This window comes from Canis aureus, chromosome 26 (assembly GCF_053574225.1).
Source record: "Canis aureus isolate CA01 chromosome 26, VMU_Caureus_v.1.0, whole genome shotgun sequence".
Classification (NCBI taxonomy): domain Eukaryota; kingdom Metazoa; phylum Chordata; class Mammalia; order Carnivora; family Canidae; genus Canis; species Canis aureus.
In genome coordinates this window covers 25,442,597-25,468,146 of record NC_135636.1, presented here as the reverse complement: position 1 = coordinate 25,468,146, position 25,550 = coordinate 25,442,597, and the positions used below count along the sequence as shown (strand labels likewise).

Here is a 25,550-nt window from a genome sequence, read left to right as displayed (position 1 = left end):
CAACCACTGAGCCACCAGGTGCCCTTCTCTTGAGAATTTTGACTTTGGGGCAACAGACAACGGTCTGGGTTGGCCTCTTGATCTAGGGACATTTGCAGGAGGGCAGGGTAGTGCCCATGTATGAGCAGCTTTGGTAGGCACTAGCATCTGTGTCCCCTCTCTTTGCTAAAGAGCCACTTACACTGAGACTGTCCCCCTGGAAAGGGAGGAACAGTCCCACCAGGGAGGGCAAGGGCAGAGGGTGGAGTCTCTCCACCCAGATGCACTTAACCTGGGCTCGGGCAATCACCACACCAGGTCCTCTTGACTATAGCGGCTGTTCAGACATAGGCACATGTCTCAACAAGAGCCAGTCTTAAGATTTTAAGTGAGGGGTGGGAGTGGTTAATGTGTGTGTGTGTGTGTGCGCGCTCGCGCGCACATACGCATGCCCATGCACATGCATGCATTTTCTTTTCCATTCTATTTGGATTTGGGAAGACATAGACCAGAGCTGGTGGACACCACATGACAGGAGGGTGTTCCTGAGAATGGAGGCCACAAAGTAGCAGCAGGGCTAAGAGATTGTCCATGCACCTGGATTCAACCCTGGGAGTGTCCATAAATTCTCTTCTTTTTTCAAGCCACTTTGAGTTAGTGACCACTTTGGTCACTTGCAACCAAAGCCTCCTGACTAATACAGGAGAGAGGAAGGAGAGAGGGAGAGAGAGAGGGATAAACATATGCAGAGAGAGTAAAGCAACCAGAAACCTCATGGGCCCCCAAAGATAGAGTTGCTGACCATCATCTAAGCCTGGGTTCCCTCAAGGCTAGGCTCACCCTGTAGCTCTGAAGAAAGTCACTTTTTCACTTGAGCCAACTCTCCTCCTATCAACTTATAATCAAAACGATGTACCTCACCAGATATGTGGAGCTCACCAGACCATGGTGGAGCTACTCTGCCTCAACAAGGCCAAGGGGCCTGGAGCACCAGCCACCTAGCTTGACTACCATGGCTCCCCAATGACTACCATGCCCTGGGCTTTAGGGAGCACACTGTGAAAGCCCCTGGATCCTTTTACACCTCAACTGGATCCTGGCCTTCATCACTGGCCTCTTCCAGCTCAGATGCACATTTCTAAATGAAAGCATTTGAATTCTACTTGCAACACCTTGGGTTTATCGGGGGCATCAGAGAGAATGGCTCCCCATGTGATTTCCTTTATCAATTATCTCCTGTGATCACAATCATCCTCCCCCACTCTAAATACCAGGCCCCAAATGCACGGTCCTGATTTACTCCAGCAGTTGGGTGGGTTTGGAATGACATCTGAGTCACTTCATCTTTCCCCAAGAAAATGACAGTGGAATAGGTCACATTGGGTTTGGCAGTTTCCAAAGGGATACAGGCTTATAACAATTCTGAATATGTCCGCTAGCCTGGGATTGAATGATCCATTCATTCATCCATCCATGCATCCAACCAATATTACTCTGTGTCAGGTTCAGTGTGAGGGGCTCTAAGGTTATGAGCTTTGGGGGGTCAGCTGTGTGATCACGGACAAAGTGCTTTAGCTCTCTGTGCTCAGTTATTCTGGTGTAAAAGGGGGTGATAAGGCTTATCTTGTTGTAATTAAAGGAGATATTTCCTGAAAATCTCCTGGCTTTGAGCCCAGCACAAAGCAGGCCATTGATAAACTGTGGCTACTGTCATCATATATAAGCAATGACTTGTTCTGTGCTCTCAAAAATCTAAGGATGTGTGTTACAGTGCAGGTGTTCCATCACTCATGGAGTGACCTTGGATAAGTACCCTCATCTTTGTGGGCCTCAGTTTCCACATCTGAAAATCTGTGGCAGCAATTCCTACCCTCATGAGGCCTTGATATGATGGGAGCAAACAAACCAGCAAGTGCCTGGCACATAGTAGGTGCTTCTTTATAAATGTAAGTTCAGATTCCCTTCCTGTTCCCACTGTCATGGCCCACAGTGAGATGTAAGTCCACACTTGGACCTCCTCCCTTTCATAGGTGAGCAGAGACCAGAGATGTTGGTGGACAGCAGGGTCCAGGGAGATGGTCTTCAGGACAGACATGAGGAGGCAGCTTTGATCTTGGATGAAGGGCAGGTTTATCCTTTCTGTTGGGATCAGGGGATGACCTGTGTCTTCCAACAAGGGTTCCCAACCTCAGGGTGACCCACATCCCAAAGCCAACCACAGGAACCTCATTGCAGTAGGAGTCAATGGCTCAATGTTTGCAAGTGATCTCCATATTTTTTCCATTTGGGAATTTCGAGTGGGTTCAGGATCATCTCTGCAATGTCGTGCCTCCCCGCACTCTTTCAGCCTGCAGAACTTTCCTGGAGGGGGTCAAAAGGCACAGGGTGACATCTAAGACCCTGCACATGACATGTTCTCCCAGATAGGCTCATGTCCTCAGCAGCCCACAGCGAGTCAGTCACTGAAAAATCCTCAATACTCAAGAACTCCAGCCCCATACTTAAAACAAACAGACAAACAAACAAACAAAAAAACAACCCAAAACCAAACAAAAGACCTTAATTTGGATAGATTGTTAACATTTAAAAAATCAGATTTCACATAAAAAGCTGGAATTTGGACAGCTCTGGAAAAAAATCAGAATATCTATCAACACGGGGCCTGCATTCCCATAAAGCAATCATTGACTGAGGTTACATAGATGGGGCACAGGCTCACCAGTCTGCCCCACCACTCGTTTGAATTATCCCTGACACTGAGGGCAAAGGTCAGCTGCCCTGCATTATCATCCTTGAGCCTCTGTGTATCTCGCACCCACTTCACTCACTGGTGTTAGAAGGCAATGTAGAGCACGGGTTCTCAAATGCAGGCATGCATCAGATTCACTTTGGATTTGTTAAAACACAGATGGTTGGGTACCCCCTTGCCCCCCCGAACTGTTGATTTGGTGGGTCTGGGCAGGGCTTGAGAATGTGCACTGCTAACAGGTTCCCAGGTGCTGCTGGTCCAGTTCCTGGTCCTGGGACCACACTTGAAGACTCAGGTAGGATTAAGAGCCAGACAGTATGGGTTCAAATCCCAGTTCTACCCCTTATCCTTGCTCATGTGACCTTAACCTCTCTGTGCTTCAGTTTTCCCACTGGTAAAACAAGTGTCATACTGGCTGAGCTTCCAGTGGATGTCCTGAGGACTGGGCAGGCCTGATCCCATGAGGGGCTCGGGATCCTTACCATCACCACCTGCCATGCATCTTGGGTGTCTGTGATTCAGAACTTGCTTGGGCAATCAGTGCAGAATTTTAATTTCGATGTCAACATGCTGGGGGTGGAGTTTCTTCCTAATTGGGGTGTGCCCAGGGAAGTGTGTCTTGCATGAGAACATGGTGTGTCATGGTCGACTGAGGATTTAACACAGCTGTCCCGAAGGACCCCCTGGGGGTGAGAAGGACGGGGATGGAGAGAGACTGCTGCCCCTTGCCCTGAGTCCTGCCTGCTTTTTCCCTGGGAAGTTTCCAGAACCACTGTTGTGGGGCGGGGGTGGGGCATGCAGAGAGCGCTGGGCAATGCATCCACTGATCCTGGTCTGGCAGTGGAGACACATGTCACCGATGACCAAAGAAAATAACAACATCTGGTCTCCCGCCTGTCCACTCAGGCCACCACATATGGGAGGCAGTCGCTGCCCTAAAAGCTGGCTCAGAGGAGCCCCAAGGCACATCGCTGCCTGGGGGGCAGATTGCACCATCCCCAGCTAGGGATGGGCCCTGGAGATGACTCCCAGCTTGTAGTGTCCCATGGGGTGTGGGGCTAAAGGTCTCCAGGCCTGCCTCCCTGGCCTCTTCTCAGCACGCAGGGGGGAACCTAGAGAGCCTCACATTCAGCAAAATATTGAGGTGGTCTTTCTTTTGGAGCCTGACAAACCACTGTTTCCTGGCTGGGTGATCTTAGGCAAGTGGCCTCATTACTCTGAACCTCAGTCTCCTCTTCTGCAAAATGGGAACAATAGTAGCAACCAGCTCCCTCCCAGGCACGTGTCTGAATGACATGAGCTCATCCATGCAAAGTGCTTAGCACCCCTCATGATGATCAATGGGCACTGTTTCATTACTTGGTTTCTGTGAGATGCATGGGAGGCGCCCTGAGGTGTTCCCTGGAGGGCCAGGGCCCAGTTTGGAGTGTTTTCCTTCAAGTTTCCATAGCTTTGCATCTTGTTCTCAGAGAGCTGCAGCTGTGGTGGAAGGGCCAGGCTCTCAGATTGCAAAGGAAGTTGATGATGTCCCGCTTCTGCCACTGAAGGATGAACCCCAGGAGGGCAGGGAAAAACCACAGCGCCCCACGGAGATGAGTCTGCACTTTGCTTGTCCTCATCCAAATTATCCTGGCAAATGTTACACCTCACTGCCTCATTCTTTTCCAGAGCTGCTCACCATCCCACATGGGGATGCTGCAAAATTTATTTAATTACTATTGTCATACCCACTTCAGAGACAAGGAAACAGGTTCAGGGCAGTGCTGCTGCTTGCTCAAGGGCATGTAGTAGGAGGTGTAGTGGGCCGTCAGACCTGGGCAGGGTAACTGCAGGACCTGAAAGCTTCATCTCCAGGCCACAGCACCTCCAGGGTGCCAGTACCTCATGCCTCCTTCAATCCTCCACACTGAGTAAAATATCCCCCACTAGGGCCTTCCTGCAAAGGCCACTGCCTCCTTCCATGTCCATTTGACCTTGACTGAGACAGGAAGTTGGTCCGGCTGCCCATTTCAGGCCATCCCAGGACCGAACCCGCCTCTTCTGCACGGCTCATTCATTCTCCCCTGGGCCGTGCTCAGCCCCGGGGGCGTGGAGCAGGTTAGCACATGTGCCTTCAATCAGGGCAGCAAACACCTGTTCCTGTGGTTCTTCCTTCAGGTCCCTTCCAAACTCTCTTTAAGGGATTCTCATGTTGCCCCCACGAGGGCTTGGAGAGGGAGGCGGAGAAGTGCCCTGCCCCACCTCCAGCCACTGCTTAGAATCCAGAAGGAATCCTTTACAGACACCAGCTTACATCCTCAGGGGGAGGCAGGGCCCGCTGGAAGATGGTGCGGAGCCAGGGTTCACACCCACATCGGTTCTTTCCCAGCCCTCGGTGATCCTCAGATTTCACTCCACGTAGAATCACCCAGGACTGCTTATTAAAAGCAGAGGCGCCACCACCTTTCGATATATGGGGTGGGTTTAAAGTATATGGTGCTGTGCCCAGTATTGTATATGTATGAATTCAGGCAATCCTCAAAAACCACTCTGTGGAGGTCAGCCAGGGCTTCCCAAACAGTAATGCTGCACAGAGTGCCCAGGGATCTTGGGTTCAAAGGTAGATTTTGATGCTAAAGGTCTGGGGTGGGGTCTGAGAGTCTGCTTTTCTACAAAGCTCCCCAGGAGTGCTGATGATGCTGGTCCCTGACCTTGTTTTAAGAAGCAAGGCAGTTGGTGTTGTTATTACTGCTCGTTATAAAGGTGAGCATATTGGGGTGCAAAGCCCAACCACTGGAAGTCGGGGAGCTGAACAGAGTCCCCAGGCAGTACCTTGCCCTGTGATGGATGAGAGGCTGGGTAATATCTAGAAGGGGCAACCCAACTCCTCTTATCACTCATCAGAGGGCTTTCCCAAGTGGCCCAAGTTGGGGACAGTCCCAAGGTCAGCAAGTCAGGAGGGGGAGGGGCTGGGTTTGTATGTGTCTGAGCGTGAGCATACTGCTGGGTCACTGGTGGGTGTGTGCTGGCAGGTGAAACCCACATCAAAAGGAGTCTAGTGCTCAGGGTTGAAGCGTGAAATCCTTGTCCTGTGTTGTCCCTGCCTAGCCCTCCTGCTAGATAGGGAGCTGGACACAGTTCAGAGCAGGCTGCTTGTGCCTGGCACCACCACCCTCTCTCCGCCCCCACCAAAACAAATCTTTGCTTCCCTAACCCTTAACGACCCACCCTGGCCCCAGCATGCATTCTGCTTCCCATTAACCACCCATCAAGGGCATTCACACTTGTGTCCCTGGGGGGAGCCCACGGGTGCTGAGCACCCAGAATCCACAGTACTGACCCTCAGAAAATCATCATTTTCTGTTAAAAAAAAAAAAAAAAGATTGTTATTGGATCTCTCATTATTTAGCAAGTTACCCTGGGGGTAGGAGTAGCCAGTGGAGACTGGGAGCAGGGGGAGGGAGTCCAGGTGGCTTCTCTGGGACCCATTTCCCCAGAGCTCAGCTGCCTGTTTTCCATGAACACAGAATCATCATGAAGCTGTCCTGAGAGTCAAATTGTCAGAAAATCAAGCTGCCCAGGTAGCACTGTGCCAATGCTGTCTGGTGTGTGGAAGTGTCACAATGTTGTCAAGTATATGAAATCGTGTAAGGAATTGTCTCCCGATTGTCCTACATGTAAAACGGTCACAAAATTGTCAAGTAGATGCAGTGGCCACTCTTGAAAAAATATTGAGAAAAGAGTTCCCTCACCCCCAGCCCGATTACAGGCACAGTTTTGCTATGTGAGCGGCTCCTGAACAAGTTGCGGAAGTCACTGTGCCTCAGTTTCTTCTGTATTTACCTCATCAGAATGTTTTGAGGATCAAATACATTCTGCTTAAAACAGTGCAGAGGAGGTGCTCAAGAAATCTTACTACCCCGCCCATGAACGGCATCTCCCTGCAGCAGGTGTGTTTCTGCCTTGCTTGTGGCTGTAACCCTAATACCTGGCAGAGTAGGTACCTGGTACACAGTCGGTGCTCAGTGAGGACTTGTTCGCTGAGAGTGGACCCAGACAGGTTCTGGCTCCTTCCAGTTCTGGCTCTCTGTGGTTTGCTGTGTGACCCTGGGCAGGCCTCTTTCTTCTCTGATCCTCTCTATACCTATTTGGCTGCTGTAAGGTACCCTGAGACCTGCGTATGAAGTACATGGCACTAATTCTAGCTGCTAATCCCCCTTCCCTCCCCTGAGGAGCTTGTGCTACTCCGTTTGCTCTTTATTTGTGGAGGCCTCTCATGGCTCTGTGGGAGGCTAGAAAACTTCACTCTGGCTGAGAAGGAGGATGTTCGCAGCAGTTAGGACCCTGGTGAGACATGTCCAGCCAATCTGGAGACCCCCTGCCACATGCCACGGGGCGGGGGGGGGGGGGTGCGGCGGCGATGGCCCACTGCCTAAGCCAGGAGGCTCCCACAAGCCCTGGGGAGGATGTGAGTGCCAAGATTCCAGGGAAGGGAGGAGAGACTTTCTAAGAGGAATGGGAAAGTGTGGATTCTGAACGTTAATCTGAGAAAGGTACTGGGTTTGACAGCTCTACAAGCAACCTCCTCTACTTTGTCCTTTGAAGTCCTGTGATTGATGGGTGCAGGGCTATGAATCAGGACAGGGGTACCTGTCGCAGCTTGGACTCAGACTCCTTGTATGATCTTCGCAGAGTTCTTCATCGCCTCGTGCCTCAGTTTCCCCAGCAGAAAAACAAACGATTGGTCTTGATAAAGGGCTTTCAAAATATTTGCAGCCAAGGAAGCTTTCTGTTTCCCATAATGAGACGGAATGTGGGCACTGAGGTAATAAGGCAGGTAAGAAAGGAGCTGCTTTGGTTGAAGCCTGGATGGGTGTGAGGGTGAGGATCTTGAGCCCAATCCTTCTGGTTCCCTTCGCTCAGTTCTGGAGGCAGCCCCTGAGGGCTGGGATCATCACTAAGGACCCTTCAAGCTCTGATGTCTCACAGTGCCAATGGCAGTAGGAGGGGTGGAAGAGCAGTTAGCAGCCCTGGCTGGAGACGGACAGCCTGGGTTCAAACCTCAACCTAACCTCTCTGAGCCTCAGTATCCCCATCTGTAAAATGGGGATACCAACTGTCTCCTATGTTGTTGTGAAGGCTCAGAGAGTTGGCATGTGACACGCTCAGAATAGGGTCTGGCAGATGGTAGGTGCATGGCAGCAGGATATTTGTGAGTAGCGTGGAGCTTCTTCTACACGGCCAGACTCTGTTGCAACAATCCTATGGAGTGTTATTATCTCCTCTCACAGACATAGAAGTTAAGGCATGGAGAAGGTAAGTAAGTTGCCCAGGATCACACAACTGAGAAGTGGCAAGCTGAAATTTAAAGCCAGGTCGTCCTAATAAGCAGTGGTTTTTATTAAGTATTAGGGAGAAGCTAGCCCTCAGAACTGGCTCAATATAGACACTCTCCTCAGCCTATAAGATGAAGCCCAAGGAAGCTCTGGGTATATGATCAGCAGTCAGCACAGACACATCCCGGGGCCCCACTGCCAGTAAGCACCAGGGAAGGGGAGCAGGTCTAAAAGTCGGGGCTGGTCCTCATGCCAGACCCTGTCAGGGTTCCAGAGACAGCCCTGGCCCTCTCAGCCAGCACCCTGGGGACCAGGAGGTTTTGAGGGGTAGCAGAGTCGAGAATCTGGTTGGGCCTACAGGCATGAGAGGCGAAGCATCTCCATGAGCCTGATTCTGGGTTTGGCCTCTTCTCATAGGCTCCCTTCTCCTCTCAAATCCTGGCAGAATGGAGAGAGCTGCAGATGCGGACTCTTGTCCCAGACCTTCGGGCCCTAGGGCAAGATCCTCCCTGTCTCGGAGCCTCAGAATCTCCATCTGTCAAAACCCACTGTGCATAAGGGTCCAATATTCACCTATCCACCCATTCATTGGGCGCATATTTCTTGAATACCTGCAATGTACCAGGCCCTATTCTAGACTCCGGGAACATAAGGGTGAACACAAGAAACAAAACACCCCCTCTCATTTGCTTTTATTTATTAGGCAAAGTTAGAAGACAAATCACAGACCTGTTGAAACATTTTAGAAGATGTACAATATTATTCTAGATTGGAAGGTAAATTTCCCAGGTTCTCTGTCTTTTCCATCCCTCCTCCCAGTGCCATGCACAGTGCTGGGGATGCTGGGTGCTCTGTAAATGCTGAATGAATGAATGAATGAACAGGACTTAGCTTGCTGCTCCCAAACTGGTAGAAGCAGTCTCTGAGTCCTCCCCTCCCCTGCCACAATGTTCTTAAGAGAGATGCCTCATGAGTATGAAATTGGGGCCTGACATAGGCTCCAGGGTGTAGTAAGAGGGGGCCAACTATCTTTGCACCCCCCTATCACCTCCTTTTCCATCACCTCCCCATCCTGGGTAAATGCATTTCTGAAGTGCATCCAAAAAAATTGTCCCACAGGGGCTGGGGCCAGGGCTGAGCACTCCCCATCTCCCTAAACCCATCTGGGGTGGCAAGAGAATCACTCATTGTTTAGAGGGGACCTGACGACCGTGGAAATGGCATTTCACCTACTGCTGGATACACATTCACTGACTCTCCCCATGCATATTGGGGAGGAGGGGAGAATGAGTGAGAGATACAGAATGGGCCTGCACAGACCTGGGGAAAGCCTGCACTGCCACCATTTCAGCCAATTCTCTGCCAAAGGTACTGAAGAAGGCAGTTGATCTTGATCCAAGCTGCAGATTCCCCACCCAAAGAGGCAAGAAGCTGTAGGGACACCAAGGGGTGGTGGTGATAGTAGGAAGATAGGAAGAAGTAGAGTCCACGCTCCTCCCCTGATAAGTCACACCCCTGTCACAGTTATGACACCTGCGGGGTCCAGGAGCATGAAGGGAGGCATAGGCAAGTTTAGACCTGACACCCTGCCCTGCTGCTCACTGGGGTTGGGACCCCGAGTTTATTCAGTGCTGTGAGGCCACAACAGCACCAGAGAAGTAAGAGACCACTGTACCTGTCCCCATCCCTTTTTCTGCTCCCCAACACACAGGGAAGGGAAGGAGGGAGAGAGGATGACACATCTCTCCACAGGGCAGATAATGGAGTCAGGAGACAAGTCTGTAATGTGGAAGAAGAGACCCTGGAATTAGACCTATGTTTTTAAAATTTACCACTGGCAGCTAAGTTTTTTAATACCAAAAAGCTTTGAGATCATCCAAATATTTGAGGACTGAGTTTTAGAGATATAAGAGAATAAAAGAGGGATCCCTGGGTGGCTTAGCAGTTAAGAGTCTCCCTTTAGCTCAGGACGTGATCCTGGAGTCTCGGGATTGAGTCCCACATCGGGCTCCTTACATGGAGCCTGCTTCTCTCTCTGCCTATGTCTCTGCCTCCCTCTCTCTCTGTGTGTGTCTCTCATGAATAAATAAGATCTTTTTAAAAAGAGAGAGAGAGAGAATAAAAGAGAGGGAGGAAAAAAAGCACATGTCATGTTTGCAACCCTCTGTTACAAGTTCAGTCTGATCATTAGGCCACTTATACACAAAGTAGGCTGCAGATTGTCATTTTTTTTTCAGATTGTCATTCTTAATATACAAAGAGCTCCTAGAAATCAATAAGAAAAACAGGAACAACCCAAGGGGGGGGGGTGGAAATGGGCAAAGATATCATAAGTCATTCAAAGAAGACAAACAAATGGGCCGGAAACCACATGAAGAGCTGTCTGGCCTCACTAACAATTTTCAAAATGAAGATTAAAACAAGAAAGAAATACTACTTGCGACCTACGGCATATGGAAACTGTGTAAGACTGAAGTCATCCAGACCTCCCTTTTGAGAAGAGAATTTGGGGAGTGTCTATTAAAGTTTAACATCTGTAGTGTGAGGATAGTAATGTCCTTTTATTTTTTATTTTTTTAAATACATTATTTATTTATTTATGATAGTCACACACACACACACACACACACACACACACACACACACACAGAGGCAGAGACATAGGCAGAGGGAGAAGCAGGCTCCATGCACCGGGAGCCCGACGTGGGATTCGATCCCGGGTCTCCAGGATCGCACCCGGGGCCAAAGGCAGGAGCCAAACCGCTGCGCCACCCAGGGATCCCAGTAATGTCCTTTTAGAGATGGTGCCCTGATGCCCAGAGAGAGGCAAGCACCTGTTTGGAGGCACCCTGGTTACTGGAGAGGTGCCCTTGCCCCTCTATCTCTAGCCAGCTGGTCCTCCTCTGTCCTTGTGTACAGTCTGGCCCCTGGTACCTGACTTGGGAGGGTAGGCAGACTCTACCAGCTGCTGCGCTGGGGCTGAGGACGGCTGGTGGCTGGCTCTTGCAGGTGACACCCTTTGCCCACTGTATATGAGGCTCCCTATCAGTCCTGCTCCTAGTGAGGTGCACGGGGTGGAGGTGGGAAGCCAAGGTCTGGGAACAGACAAACCTGCTCTCAAATTCCAGCTCCACCCTTACTTCCCAGGACAGTTATTTAACCTGTTTGCTCATTTGTAAAATGGAGACGATCACCAACTCACTGGAAAGCTAGTTCCTCCCTATAGAGGGCCTCTCTGTGCCAGGCACTGTCCTAGACACTGAGGACACATCAGCGAACAAGAGGGTCCTTCTGCTCATAAGATCTGTGTCCTGAAGAGAGAGTATTTGAGGTAGTGACAGGGAGTGAGCGAAAGTTAAGAGAGCGATGGGGAGGAGGATCCGGGCCAAGGATGGCCTCACTAAGACATACCAGGGAAGCATTCTTGACACAGGGAAAGGTGAGTACGGAGGTCCAGAGGCTGGAAAGAGCCTATTACGGCAGGGGGGTGGTGGCGGGGGGAGAGTGGTGGCAGGTGGGGTGGAAGGGTGAGCAGGCCAGCCCGGGGTGTGTGGGCTCGGAAGCAGCTGGCACGGTGCCGATCTTCTAGAAGCAGGTGAGTGTTTGCCTCAGCTCCAGCTGGTGCTGAGGGGCATGAGGTGGGGGCGGGGGGTTGGGCAGGAGCGGGAGCCGGCCCACGGACTGGGTGGCGGTCATTAGGTGGTCATTAGGTCATTTGGGTGGTCTGGATGAGGCTGGCAGCTGTGGAAGGAGGCGGGGAGGATAGGCGAGCTCTGCCTGGGGAGCTGCTAGGAGAATCACAAGGGAGGTGGCCCAGTCCTGGTGTGGTTGGTGTTTACAGATCCGTTACCCCGCCTCAGATCTAAGGAGACCTAATCTGAGAATCCCACAATCATGTTTACCCCACAGCCTCCTCCGTAAATGCCCAAACCACTTCTGCTTCTCCTTGCCATCACTTCTGGTGGTGCTCACTGCCCTGCTGTCGCTCTTTACTTCCACAGGCCACCAGAACCAGGTACCTGTCCTGGGTTCCGTCAGCTTGTGAAGCAGCCTTGCTGTTCAGTCACACCCCCTGCATCTGCTGCACACCCGCTACTCTCAAGATGGGGTGAACCCCGAGGCCCTGACCGGGTGGCTTCTCTTTAAGTCTGAGTTGAGAATAGGTGGTGAGTCACAGTGACATCTGCCTAGGCCAGTCCCCCAGACCAACTGCCCAACAGTGGGAAATGGGGAGGAGGAGGCAGCATCGGGCAGGTGGGACCCCAGTCACACACCTGGAGTTTGGATCCCAGCTTTGCCACCTTGCCCTGGGAAGGCCCTTGGACCCCTCTGAGCCTCAGTGTCTCATCTGCAAAATCAAATGATGCTATCCAAGGGTTGCCTGGAGGATAATGGGAGGTAAGAACCCACAGAGCACCTGGGGGTGTGCCTGGTGTATATGCCAAGCACTCACCAAATAAGAGCCAAACAGTCTTATGCTCTGCCCTGCATTTAGCTAACCAATTCCTGGCACAGTTAAAAGGAGCTCTTTGGAGCCCCAGCCTGGGTTTAACCCAGATTCCCACAGAACCTGGGTTACTGACTTCCCCCACCTGGGTCCTACTTTCCTCTTTTGTCAAATGGGTACCAATTTCCTAAGGTTGCAATGCACACAGAGTACCTGGCACATAGTAGGTGCTCAATAAATGGTATGACACCAGTGGGGAGGAAGTGAGTGGAAGAAAGGGAAACAGGTACAGCATGTGGTGGGGGTAGCAAGAGCACAGGGAAACAGGGACGTTGATGACCTTTGCTCTAACCCTCTCATGACCCCGAGGCACTGTCTCCACCAAACTGAAACCCAGGCATAGAACTCAAGAATCTGGGCTTGCACTGGCATGAAAATTTGACATCCACTGTCATTGGGCCTCAGTTTCCTTATCTGCAAAATGGGAATCATCCTTCTTGCCCAGTGAAAACCAGGACAAAGGTCTGCAACAGAGATGGGCATCATGGAGCCAGAGATGCTGGTCACTGGCAGGTCCTCGAAGGGACCAGGACTGCAAGTGAATAGAGCCCGGCTAATGCTGTCTGAGCCTCTGCAGCACGCAGGAACCCATGCCACCCTGGTCCTTGTGTTACATCACTTAAAATGCACTACAGCTCAACAAAGCTGGGGTTACACATTCCCCATCTTCATAGAGGAGAAAACTGAGGCTCAGAGAGATGAAGTGGTTGACCCATGAACTCACAGTGAGGAGTCAGGTAGATACAAAGCAGAGTCCAAGTTCTAAACTGCTGGGGGTCACACCTTCCAGAAGGCCTGTTCGCCACTCCCTGCTGACTCTCCGAAAGCAGAGGAAAACCCTTGAAAGCCATGTATGTGTCTCTCAGGGCCCAAGGTCAGCCAAGGGGGTCCTGAACTGTTTGTGAGGACAGACAAGATGACTTACTCCAAGCGGAAGAGAGGACCTTCAGTGAAGTCAGCTTTGCACACAAATGTCCTGAGTGTTTGTATTCTTTTTTCCTTTGGTGGTAGTGGTGGTGGTGGTGGTGGTGGTGGTGGTATAAGGTTGATGCAAGGGAATAAGATGATTTACAAACTGCGGCCCTTTAGACAAAGCAGCCCTGGGAAGTGGCAGCCTTTTGCTGGGGCTGCTCAGCAAAAGGCTTAATAATTTTAAGATTATTAAAAAATAATCTTTTTTATAAAAATAAAAAAAATAAAGATCTTATTTTTAACTAACCTCTATGCCCAATGTAGGGCTCAAACTCACAACGGAAGATCAAGAGTCACACACTCTACCAACTGAGCCAACCAGGCGCCCCTCATAAGGACATTTAAATATATATATATATATATTTTTTTTTTTTTAAAGATTTTATTTATTTATTCATAGACACAGAGAGAGAGGCAGAGACACAGGCAGAGGGAGAAGCAGGCTCCATGCAGGGAGCCTGATGTGGGACTCGATCCCAGGTCTCCAGGATCACACCCCAGGCTGCAGGCGGCGCCAAACCACTGCGCCACCAGGGCTGCCCCCTAAAAAATATATTTTATTTAAATTCAATTTGCCAACATTTTCTAAGATCAAAAAGCCCAGACCATAAGGCAGATGAAAACCTCCTCCCACAAAAAGCCCATATGGGATTTGACCACATGAACCATATCATAAGTAATGATTTCTATTCCCCAAGGGACATACAATGTTAGCAGATGGGTATAAGACTGAAGAAAGATATTTCCAATGTCCAAACCAACAAGAGGTCAATATGTAGGCAACGCAAGGAGGTCCTATAAATTGACAAGAAAAATTCAGGAAACACAATAATAGAGTGGAAAAAATAAAAATAAAACATAATAAAAAAATTGAAAAAGTTAAAATAAGGGGAATGAAAATCAAATAAAAATAGTGAAAATTGACAAAAATATATAATAAATAGCATTTTAAAACTAAGATAAAATAAAAATAACGTAGAAAAACAAAATGTAAGAGTAAAATTAAAAATGCATTTGTAACATAAATTTAAATGCATTAAAATTATTATCATTTTTTAAGTATTGGAAGCTGATTTCCTTTATGTTTTAAAAAAATATTTTATTTATTTATTTGAGAGAGAGAGAGAGCAGGAGCCAGTGGGAGGCGGGGGGGGGCGTGGCGTAGTGGAGGAACAGAGGGAGAGGGTGAGGGAGAGCCACATGTGGGGCTCAATCTCAGAACCCTGAGATCATGACCTAAGCTGAAGGCAGATGCTTAGCCAACTAAGCCACCCAGGCGCCCTGCATTAAAGTTATTTTTAATTACAATTAAACATTAAAACTACTAATAAGGAAAACTCCAAAAATAAAATTTAAATGTTTAAATAAAAGAAAAAATTTAAATAAGTGAAATAAATTTAAGAATAATTTGTAACAACTTTAAAAAGAAAGAAAACTAAAATACAAAATAAGAGCAGGATTTTGCATGACTGGTGCTGATAATGTGCTATGAATTAAGGAGTCTGATTGACTCAAATGCCTGCCAGAAGGGGAGCAGGGGGGAGGAGGAAGAAAAAGCATGTCCAAAAGACAGCATCTGACGGGGTTTTTCCAGCCTGCTGTGGGCAGAGGGTAGGACGTCAGGCCCCACGACGGCCTCATCCACAAATAGCCATCACATCATTTATACATTTATAATGTGCCAGCACCACGCACACATACCACACACATCCTTCCATCCTCACTGCTGTCCTCTGAGGTCTGATTTCACAGAAGAGTGAACAGAGGCTAGAGAGAATGGTCTCTGTGCCGCAGTCACACAGCATTTAGGACCACTCTAATCTCTGAATCTGGGCTCCTCAAAGTGACCTTCTTTTAGCAAGTTAGGTCTCCTGAGGACTTCCAAACAGGCAGGGACATGTCTGACATCAGGCTAGAATGTTCTGGACACTAGAAAGAGCCAACCTCCCATGGCGCATCATGGTTATTGCCATTAAGTGAACACTTACTATCTCTCAGGTGCGTTACAAACATAATCTCAATGCTCAAGACAACCACCTGGCATAGAGGCTCCTATCGTCTCCATTGTACTGACAGATGACGCGGAGATTCGGGAGTGGAATATTTTCACCCAAGCACGGCGGTCGCAGAGACAGGAGCTGGACCCATAGATGTCACAGCCCCAATCCTACCCTCCCCACCTGGAACTCTTGAGCGCTCCCCCTATTTGATAGAAATGTCCTATTTTGCAAGTTGGCCAACAGAGGCACAGAAGGGAGCGGTGACCCACCCAAGGTCACTCAGCTAGTGAGTGGCAGGGCCCATGGCCTTCGTGACAGCCCATTGGCCTCCCACTGCTCATCTGGGACTTGCTAGAGACAGCTGTGCCCACTTGCCAACCCCAGAGCAGGCTCCGGAAGGGCAGTGGTGACATTCTTTCTCTGCACGTCCCCACCCCTGAGGATGTGGGTACTGCTGTTGGGCTTCAGGGAAAGTGGAGGCTTCTGGCGAAAGGGAGTGGTTTTCCCCATGTGCTCTGGGTTCCCCCGGGCTTGGGAATGCCTTTCTTTTGAGCTGGTGAAACAGAACCCCCACCACAATGGCACACTGGAGCCCCCACCATGGACCGCAGAGCAGGGGCCCTATGAATCACGTGGCATTACTCCAAGAAATCATCCCCAGGCAGGCGGCGGTGGCCCAGCCCGAGGCAGCCATGCCCGAGAGGAGTGCCTCCCCCTTTGAGATGGGAACCAGACCATTCCCTGTGGGACCTGGAGGGATCCCCGAGGTTGGGGCTGAGGGCATGTGTCTGACAGTGCTGCCTGTTGCACAGGCCAAGAAAGGAGGCTCTGGCCCAAGGAGACCTGGAGGCATATCCCAACTTCTCCCCGTCCTGGCTGTGTGCCCTTGGCAAGTCAATTGCCCTCTCTGAGCTTGGAGGGACTCCTCTGTAGAATAATAGGATCAAACTACCTCATAGGCTATTCTGTAGCTGATTGGAAGAAGGCCTGGCAAGGTGGTTATGCACCCAAGCTTTGGAATTAATTGTCTAGGTTTAAATCCTGGTTTTGTCAAACTTACTCTGCCAAGCTATTAGACTGAGACATATGAAATTGCTAATATTGGGCTGTTTTTGACTTATAAAAATGGCAATTTCATATACTTCAACGAATACCCTTTTCTCTTAAATCAGTTTCTTCCTCTATAAAATATGGATAATAGTTCTCACGGCAACCTACGAGGATTAAATAAAGCTGAGAGGCAACTAAGCTCAGTAGAGCTGAGGCTCTGGGACCAGGCAGGATTTGAACCTTGGCTGTGTGACCTTGGGTAAATTACTTAACCTCTCTGTGCCTCAGTCTTCTCATCTGTAGAGCAGGGGTAATAACAGGATCCACCTCATAGGTTTTTAAAGAAACTTTAGGGATGCCTAGGTGGCTTATTGGTTGAGTGTCTGCCTTAGGCTCAGGGCATGATTCTGGGGTCTTGGGATGGAGACCCACATTGGGATCCCCATGGAGAGCCTGCTTCTCCCTCTGCCTGTGTCTCTGTCTCTCTCTGTGTGTCTCTCATGAATAAATAAATAAAATATTTTAAAAAATAATTTAACTAGTTCACATGTACTAGCACTTAGAACAGTGCTTGACATTGTTAAATAAAATAAAATAATACAGATAACAGCATCTGGCATAGAGTAAACGTTCAACCGTAAAACCAAATCAAAAGCAGACTTTAAGAAACCTTTGATGCCAGTGAAAGTTAAGTACTCTTAAAGAAAAAAAAAGTTTTTTAGGAACATACATGTGTGTGGAAATACGGGTGAGGAGCATGCTCCTGGGTACCCACCACGCCTGGGGCTGTTCTGTGTCCGGACAGTGTCCACAGCCCACAGTTCTAAGGGAAGGACTGGCCTCAAGGCTGTGATGGCTCTGAGTCTGGCCCTGGCCTCAGTCAGCTGCCTCTTGTGGAAGCACAGAGCCAGGCCACAGACCCTGGGTGGCACACAGGTAACTCCAGGCCCATCTGAGGCTCCCAACCCGTGCTGGCTTCTCGTTATTAAGAAACCTCTGCCAAAAGCCTTCGAGCTATGGAAGCCCTCTTGATTCCATCTATCATCTGACATTTATCCTAGACCCGGGAGACCCAGCACAGCCAAGTCATACAGGGAAACTGAGGCTCTCAGGAGCCCTACACCAGGACTTCCAGGCTCTGGAGTCAGCCACCTTCCTCCACTTCTCCAAAGTCGCCCTCCCCTCCTCCCCAATCTCTGCTGCACCCTCGCTTCCACCCCCAGCCAGGTGATGGTGGGTGAAGTGCTGCCCTGCTTGAGCCTCCATCTGCACAAATATTGATCTCAGAGGTCTCAATTGGCTTTTTCAGGACTAGCATTCCATTATTCTATAAAAAAGGCAAGTGGAACCCTTCCACAAACTGTTAAGTGCTGTGTGAACCAGAGGGCGTTAATGGCATTAACCATTAATGGGTTTTCCAGAGAAGTCTGGTAGGCAGGATTTGCTCCTGTAGGTCTGGAATCTGGAAGACCCAGGCCACACATCCATCTCCTGTGTGACCTTGGACAAACCAGGTTCCCTCTCTGAACCTGCTGTCCTCTTCTGTAAGGGCAGACGGAGCAACCACATTTGCCCAGCAGGATCACTGCAAAAGGCCCACACGATGCCTGGCACACACTGGCTGCTCAGGGGTGTCCGATGCAGGAGGATGTTTAGAGCCTTGCCCCATTGTTCTACCTTCTGGGGCTAAAAGTCATGTGTCTTGGGAAGGACGTGGCCACCAGATGCCATCAGAAATAGCCATACGACTTGCAAAATGTGTCAGGGGCAGTTGCTGCTCAGAGACAGTTTGGTGTAGCATTTGAAGCTCTGCAGCCAGACTCCCAGAGTTCACATGCCCCGGGGCCCTCTGGGCCTTAGTCTCCCCATCTGTGATATAGGGACCCTCCTAGGACCCGTCTCTGAGAGATTTATAAGGACTGTATGGAGGCTGATCTAGCAGCCTCCATACTTCCTTGACAGTGGTAAAAATTACAGTTTTATATCAGTTCACACACAGTATGCAGAACACACTCACTAGAACAAACACACACATTCACACATACCCCACATCCACGTGCACACAGACGAGCCTACACACTCACTCACATATTCACATATATGTGTAAACGGACACGCATTTCTCACAATGACATTTAATCTTAATACTTGCAATACATTCTGATATTTTCTAAAAAAGGAGGCTAGCTAACTAACTCTAGCCTATGGGCCATATCTGGCCCTCAGCCTATTTTTGTATGGCCTGGGAACTAAGAGTATGGGACAGGTCATATGTAGCCTGCAAAGCCTGAATTATTTACTACCTGGCCCTCTACAAAAAAAGTTTGCTGACCCCACCTTGTTTTATTCTATTCTATATTGTTGTGTCTTGTCCCATTGCCCTGTACTCCACTTCATTCAAAATTGCTGGCTGTACTTAACTAAATTTATCTCCCTGATATGCAAACCTCAGTTTGAAAACTTTGCATTAATGCAAGAATCAGGTTTTTTTACTAGATGGAAAAATGGATGAATAAACAGTGAACTCAGATGGACATAAAGACACAGGAGAACGAAATGGATAAGGTCACCTTGACCAAGCAATGTGCCCTCACGGAGTATCAGACTGCTCAGCTGAGTCCAGGAACACTGCTGAGCTGCCTGCCACCCAAGGCTGTGTTGAGGAGCAGTGGGGTCCTGTGTCAATCTTTCTGATGGATCTGTAATAACTGACATCTCAAGGAGGCACTGAGCTCTCTGACTGTAGGGACGGTGGAGCGCACGCATCTCTACTGTCCTTGTCAGCTCCCAGTGCAGAGGCTGGCCTAGAGGAGGGGCTGAATAAATATTTCTTTGTGATGATGGTACATGCAAGTGGCTTCCAAAGCCCTCCATGATTGGACTCAGGCCCTGTCCGCAATCGGACCTCCACTTCCTCTGGCCATACAGCCTCTTTGCCTTTTCCACTTGACCAGACTCTCTCTTCATCCTGCTGGAGTCCCCAACCCCTACGCTGCCTGAAAAAATCCCTGTGGTAAGGCTCCTCTCAGATGCCTTCACCTTGCAGCCCCTGGCAAGTCATCAGCAGGACCAATTTGTATTTCTGTGCATGGGCTTTGGAGCCTCCGAAACTCTAGGTCCATGACCCTGATGTTGGGAGTTCCTGGGCAGCTCACTGCCCTTCTCCAAGCCTCAGTTCCCCTGTCTGGGAAATGGGTGTAACACTAGGCAGCACCATAGTGAGGATTCCCTGTGTGCAGAGCTCCTGGCACATGGCCAGCCCTCACGACATGGCCTCAAGGCTCTCCTTTGGTGACTGGATGGGGGCTGGGTGTGTTCCATCCCTGGACAGGGAGGTGGATCCCCCCTCAAGGGAAGGGGCATGTGAGGTGAAAGCAGCATCCCCTGTGAGCCCAAGTTTGGCTCCAGAACCGGCTGCAGGAGAGGGCACGAGAGCAAACTAGTTTATTGAGTACCTACTACGTGCCAAGCATACCGCCTTCCTTTTCTCAACCAGCCATATTTTATGAAGAAAAGCCATCTTTTACGAAGAGGCAAGGATGACTTGCCTAACGGAGCCTTCTATTGACTCACACCTGAGCCCTCCAGGTGTGGTTAACACCCCTGGCCCCATCTGAGCTGCCCCAGGGGCCAGCTTTACCTGGTGTCACCTGGATGCCGCCAGTGAGAGGGATGCACCTTGTCTTGTGCCCGCCCAGCCCTGGCTCAGCCCTGGAACAAGAACCCTGGGTCATTCCCCATCTCTGTCACTGCCTCAGGCACCTGCTTGCTGGGTCTCAGCTTCTCTGCCAGGTACAGGGGACAGAGCTGCTGGCCTCCAGGGTCCACATGGAGCTCTGCAATTCACAGAGAATGATCACACTCACCCCACCAAGGGAGGCGCTGCCACAGTTGTTTCACAGATGAAGAAAGACAGACTCACAGAAGGGACAAGGGAAGAGGTGAGCTTCAACCCACAGGAAACCTCCTTTCCCACCCCCAGTCCAGACAGCACACCAGCCTGCTGTAAAATGGGAGGGAGAGGTGGTACAGTCTTTATAAAACACCTACTGTATGCTTCTAGACACCTTCCCTCTGGGGCTGTAGTGAATCCTCCCAACTGCCAAAGGGCTAGGTACTGTTCCCATTTCCCAGATGTGGAACCACAGACTGGAGAATGCATGAGGGATGCCCAAGGCCACACACCTAAGGCAGGAGAGGGCTCAGGAATTGCACCCAGGGCTATCTGAATTCCAGAGCCGGATGCCCTGAATTCCCTCTGCCCCTGGATGCCTCAGGTCTAAAAAGATTTGAAATCACCATGTGACGGTAGGGGACTCATGCCTCCACTCAAGCCCCCTCCCCAGAAGGCCTTGAACATCAGGAAAGTCTATCACAAGCGGTCTTCTCCTCATTGCCCAAATGAAGCTCCATATCGGGGTTGAGGGGTGCAGACCAGAGCTCCCTCACACTTCCTGACAGTCCCATTGCTAGGACACCCCAGCATGTTTCAAGAGAAATGTTTCCATCTGTTTTTGATTCATTTACACTTAATTAATCAACATGCTGTTTTGTAAGAGACACTTGAGATCCAAGAACCATTCTCAAGTTGTTCTTTCATTCTTTCTTGTCTCAGAAACAGAAGAATTGGGGGGGGGGGGGGGAAGAAACAGAAAAATTGGGTTTCATCAAAAAACAGTGACGCCAGAGCTTGAGGAAGCATGGGTCTGCGGGTGCCAGGCCCTGAGGGCAGCAGCTCAGGCTGGGCAGCTGCTGGGCCTTGCAGAACAGGCCGAAGACTGAGGCTCAGGACTCAGGCGCGCAGGGGAGGCGAGGGAAGTCAGGGACGGGGCATCCATCCCCCCTGGCAGCTGCTCAAGGGCAGGCCCCAGGTCTGGACACCTCGGCATCTCCAAGATCCCCAGCACAGGGCCTGGCGCAGAGGCTGCCCTGTAGCAACTGTTGAATGAACAAGTGAAGGGATGGATGCATGGAACACAGCCAGGGCCTAGGTGCCTTCAGGATACATTCTCCTCCTAGAGTTAGAGCAAAATGTCAAAGCTGGTAAGACCCTCAGGGATGTCCTGTAGAGTTTTCTAAGCAGTTGTCTTAAGAAAAATGGCCTCTGCTGCATAATTAGTTTCGGAAAGGTCCTGCTATCTAGCCCTACCGCTTCACCATTAATGCTCTGATAAGCCCTGCAGTCAAGAATTATGCTAAATCCAGCATTTCCCAAACCAGGACTCCTGTGACCAATTGGCAGAATATGCTACAGGAAGGGTTTTCCTACCCCTCCACCCCCACCCCAGTGCCAACAGGGAAACTGAGGCTGTTGGCAGGAGCAAGGGAGTCCACTTGCTCGAAGTCACACAGTACAAAGGAGTCTGGGGTGGGACTGAAATGCAAGGCTCTCTCCAATGCACCTGACTGATAAGTGGAGCTACAAGCCTCTCTCTGGAGATGCTGGATGGGGCATGTTTGTGTCCCATACACAAGACACCAACTATAGCAGGGAGGGGTCCTGAGAGCCTCCTTGCTAAACTTGGGCAGAATCAGGAGCAGCCATGCCCAAGCTCCTCACGGAGCAACTGGGGATGTGGAAGTTTTCTTTATCTTTAATCTGTGTGTGTGTGTGTGTGTGTGTGTGTGTATCTTTTTAAAACTGTGAAGCATCTTAAAGATCTCCCCAACTGGATCCTCTTCAGATGGGGAAGTGGAGGCTCTGAGAAGGGAAGACCAGCACAGCTCAGGAGCCATCATGACCGGAGTGGGATTCCAGCCTGCGTTGCTACTTACCCGCTGTGCAACCTTGTTCAAATCAGTTTCCCTCTCTGTATCTTCATCCAGATCATAAGCATCTCCCCAGGCCCCAACCCCACTAGGCTGCTGTGAGTAGCCAGAGACATCATGGCCGGGAAATGATGACTGGTACCTACAAATGCCCACTAGGAACCTGTATACGTGGCTACTTACTTAGTATACACACCAGTGTACCTTGTGAGTTGGATACTTCAGATTATTATTCCTTTCTTAAAAAAGGAGTCAATGAGAAAGTTTTTATTTTTATTTCTTTGGTACATTTTAAAACTGAGAAAAATCTTAGAGATTTTCTAAAAGACCCTCAGATGTAAACCCAGGCTCAGAGAGGCAAAGTGACCTTCTTGAAGCCACTCAGCTAGTAACTGGGGGAAGCTGAGATCTGAACTCAGGCAGGCCAATTCCAGAGCCCATGGACTCAACCACTATACAAGGGCCATTCGCGGAGGAGCATCCCTGTGAAGTTGTAAACTTCCCCTAGCTCACCTGAAGCCCACTGCTTCTCGGGCCCCTGGGTCCCTCCATCTAGACACACCAGGGATTGGAGCCTTTTGGGCCAGTCTCCCAGCCCCAGCCCATTCCACCACCCCATTCTCCCATAGCCCCTCTCTGCTTTCTGCTTTACTCCAGGAATGACGGTGTCCCCGCAGGGCTTTTCACTCAAATGGACTAGAAGCCCCTAGAGGTCAGACTCTCTCATTCCCTTGTAGCCTTGTTCAGACCTAACACCACAATTGGAAAGAAAGAAGACACTGGGTCTTCCACTCATCTGCTGGACAACTTAGCAAAGTTACTTAACCCATGTGAGCCTTGGCACCCGGCTTTATAAAATGGAATGAGCGATGGGGATTCCCTTAATAAGGGAAAACTTTGGCACGGTGGCTGGTATTCCAAGGCTGGTTCTCAGACTGGTACCAGCTCGGGAGACTTGCTAGCCTGCTTGCCCTCCGGAGCCCCATGGGCTCTGCCAACCCCGACTCTGCAGCAACAGCCTCAACTCCACCTCCTGGGGACCTTCCCTCACAGTGAGCGGCTGTGACATAGGACCCCGAGGGTACAAGGGGCCCCTCTGTGCCCCACGTACATTCATTGTCTGAACCTTGGTTTACCTTCCCAGTGTTCCCAGGTGGTCAAGATGGAAAAAGTGGGGAGCTCTGGGGTTTCTTCCAAGTCATCTCAGAATAAATGGACTTGAATTCAGGTCTCAGGGCTCCCTGAATTCCCAAAGCTCATGTCCTTGCCCGAGGGGGTAGGGGGCCGCTAAGGAATACTGCCTTCCCGGAAGGTGACAGGGTGAGTCAGGGTCAATGATGAGGCTGAGACTGGGGCATCTGCACTCCCAGCCCAGGGCTGTACTTGTCATGGCTTGTAAGTCACTAGTTCTTGTAAGTTCTGTCCCCTAGTCCTAGTGTCCTCCAGCCTGGCACCTGGCTTCCTGTCTCTGCACAGAGCCACCCTCCTTCTTCTCAGAAATGTTGCTACGATAGGGAGCGAATCCGCGAGCGAGCCCTACCAGCCCCTTCCTTCCTTGGGGAGCCTCCTTGGCCAGCTTGCTCGACAGGTGCCCCGGGGCCTCGGTCTCCCCGTCTGCAAAGTGGGTCTGACGGAGTCGGCGGCCCGGGGCGCGGGGCGCCAGGCAGCTGTCCCGAGGGCAGCCCTGCCCGCCCCGCTGTGCGCGCCCTGCCCCCCGGCCCGCCGCCCCGTGTACCTTGCTTCTTCCTTCGGCTCAGGGGAAGCGTGTCCACCGCGTGCGCGACGAGCAGCAGCAGGCAGAGTGGCGCCCGCATCTGGGCAGCCTGGTCGGGGCGGGCGCTCGGGGGCTCCCCCGGAGGCCCGATGGCTGCTCCGGGCGCCGCGGGCGCATCCGCGGGGCGCCTGCTGGTCCCGCCGCCAGGGACGCGCCGTCCGCCCGGACCGGCCGCCAGGTCGAGTGAGGGCGTCGGCGGAGCGGGGACACTGCCCCGGCGGGGAGGAGCCGGCGCGCGGGGCGGCGCGTTCGGCGGCTCCCGCGGCGCGCGCGGTGGGGGGCGGGGGTCGCCCGGCAGGGGTCGCGGGGTCGCGGGGCCCGGCGGGCCGCGGTCTGGCGTCGGTCCGCCCCCTGCTCCGCCGCCGCGAGGTACAGGCGCGCGGCCGCCCGGCGGCCCCCATCCCTGTGCTGGGGCGCGTCCCGACCCCCTCCCCGCCGCCCCTCGGGGCCACTCCTGCGCGCCTCGGTGTCCTGCCTGCGTCTCGCGCCCGGCTCTGCGGCCTGACCGCCTGGTGCGCGCTCTGCTCGGCCTCGCTCTTTCAAGACACTCGTGCGTCCCTTCTGGCCACTGACCCTGCAGGTTTCCTGCGCGGCCTGCGGGGAGCCCCTAATCTTTGACTCCGAGTGACCGGCACCTCATACATTCACTTGTGAAGGGGCTGGGGACTGGACTGTGTTTCCTCCAACCTTATCTACTGGACTGGGAGCAGCTGGGGCCGTTTTAACCCTTTCGGAACCAGATCCCTCTGACTACCCGGCAGAGAGCTCACTCCTTCCTCCCTGCCGCGTACCCACCGCAAACAGGACCAGTCATAAATAATCCCTGTAGCTCCCACTTTTGAGGCCTGTGCTTGGGGTTGTGCTAAGCACTTTACAGAATGTCATCTTCAAAGCCACCCAGTGAGAGTCTATTCTGATAAGCCCCACTTCAGAGAGGCCGTGATGTGCCCACCGCCACACACAGCAGGCCAGGGCCCTGTCTGCCTCCAGCGCCTGCCCTCAGCCACTGCTCCAGACACAGAGGAGCTTACCTTGGACAGCCTCTGGCTGAGCACTTGGCCTTTCTTTATCCTGTGTGTGTGGCTTGTCTCCTTCAGTCCCTTCTTTCCATCCTCTGAGTCCCCCATACAATGAGGGCATTTGAAGGCATGTGGAGGGGAAGGAGACACACAGGGAGGCAGCTGTGACTGGGCCATTCTTCTGTGGGGCTCCATGAACACCAGCAGACAACATCCTGCCGTCTTGATCAAATGTTGGAGCCGGTCCACCCAAATGGCTCCATTTTACAGATGGGGTCACTGAGGCTTCAGGATTATGAGTGCTTAGCTTAGCCAGCCCAGCAAGTCCAGGGCAGAGGTGGGATGGGAGTCCAGAAGCTCCAGCATGGATCTCTCTCTCTCTGGGCCTATACAGGCCTCTTGTTCTGATTCCTTTG

The 25,550-nt window shown here is 51.2% G+C and overlaps 1 protein-coding gene across 1 annotated transcript in view; it reads right to left on the bottom strand.

Moving 5' to 3' along the window:
• The window catches only part of RSPO4 (R-spondin 4), a 35,106-nt gene extending 10,951 nt beyond the window's left edge, over positions 1 to 24,155 (bottom strand). Inside the window, exon 1 of the mRNA XM_077874106.1 lies at positions 24,077 to 24,155. Within this exon, the coding sequence (XP_077730232.1) occupies positions 24,077 to 24,155 (79 nt within the window). The remainder of the gene's footprint in view (positions 1 to 24,076) is intronic.
• Positions 24,156 to 25,550: the final 1,395 nt, after the last annotated feature.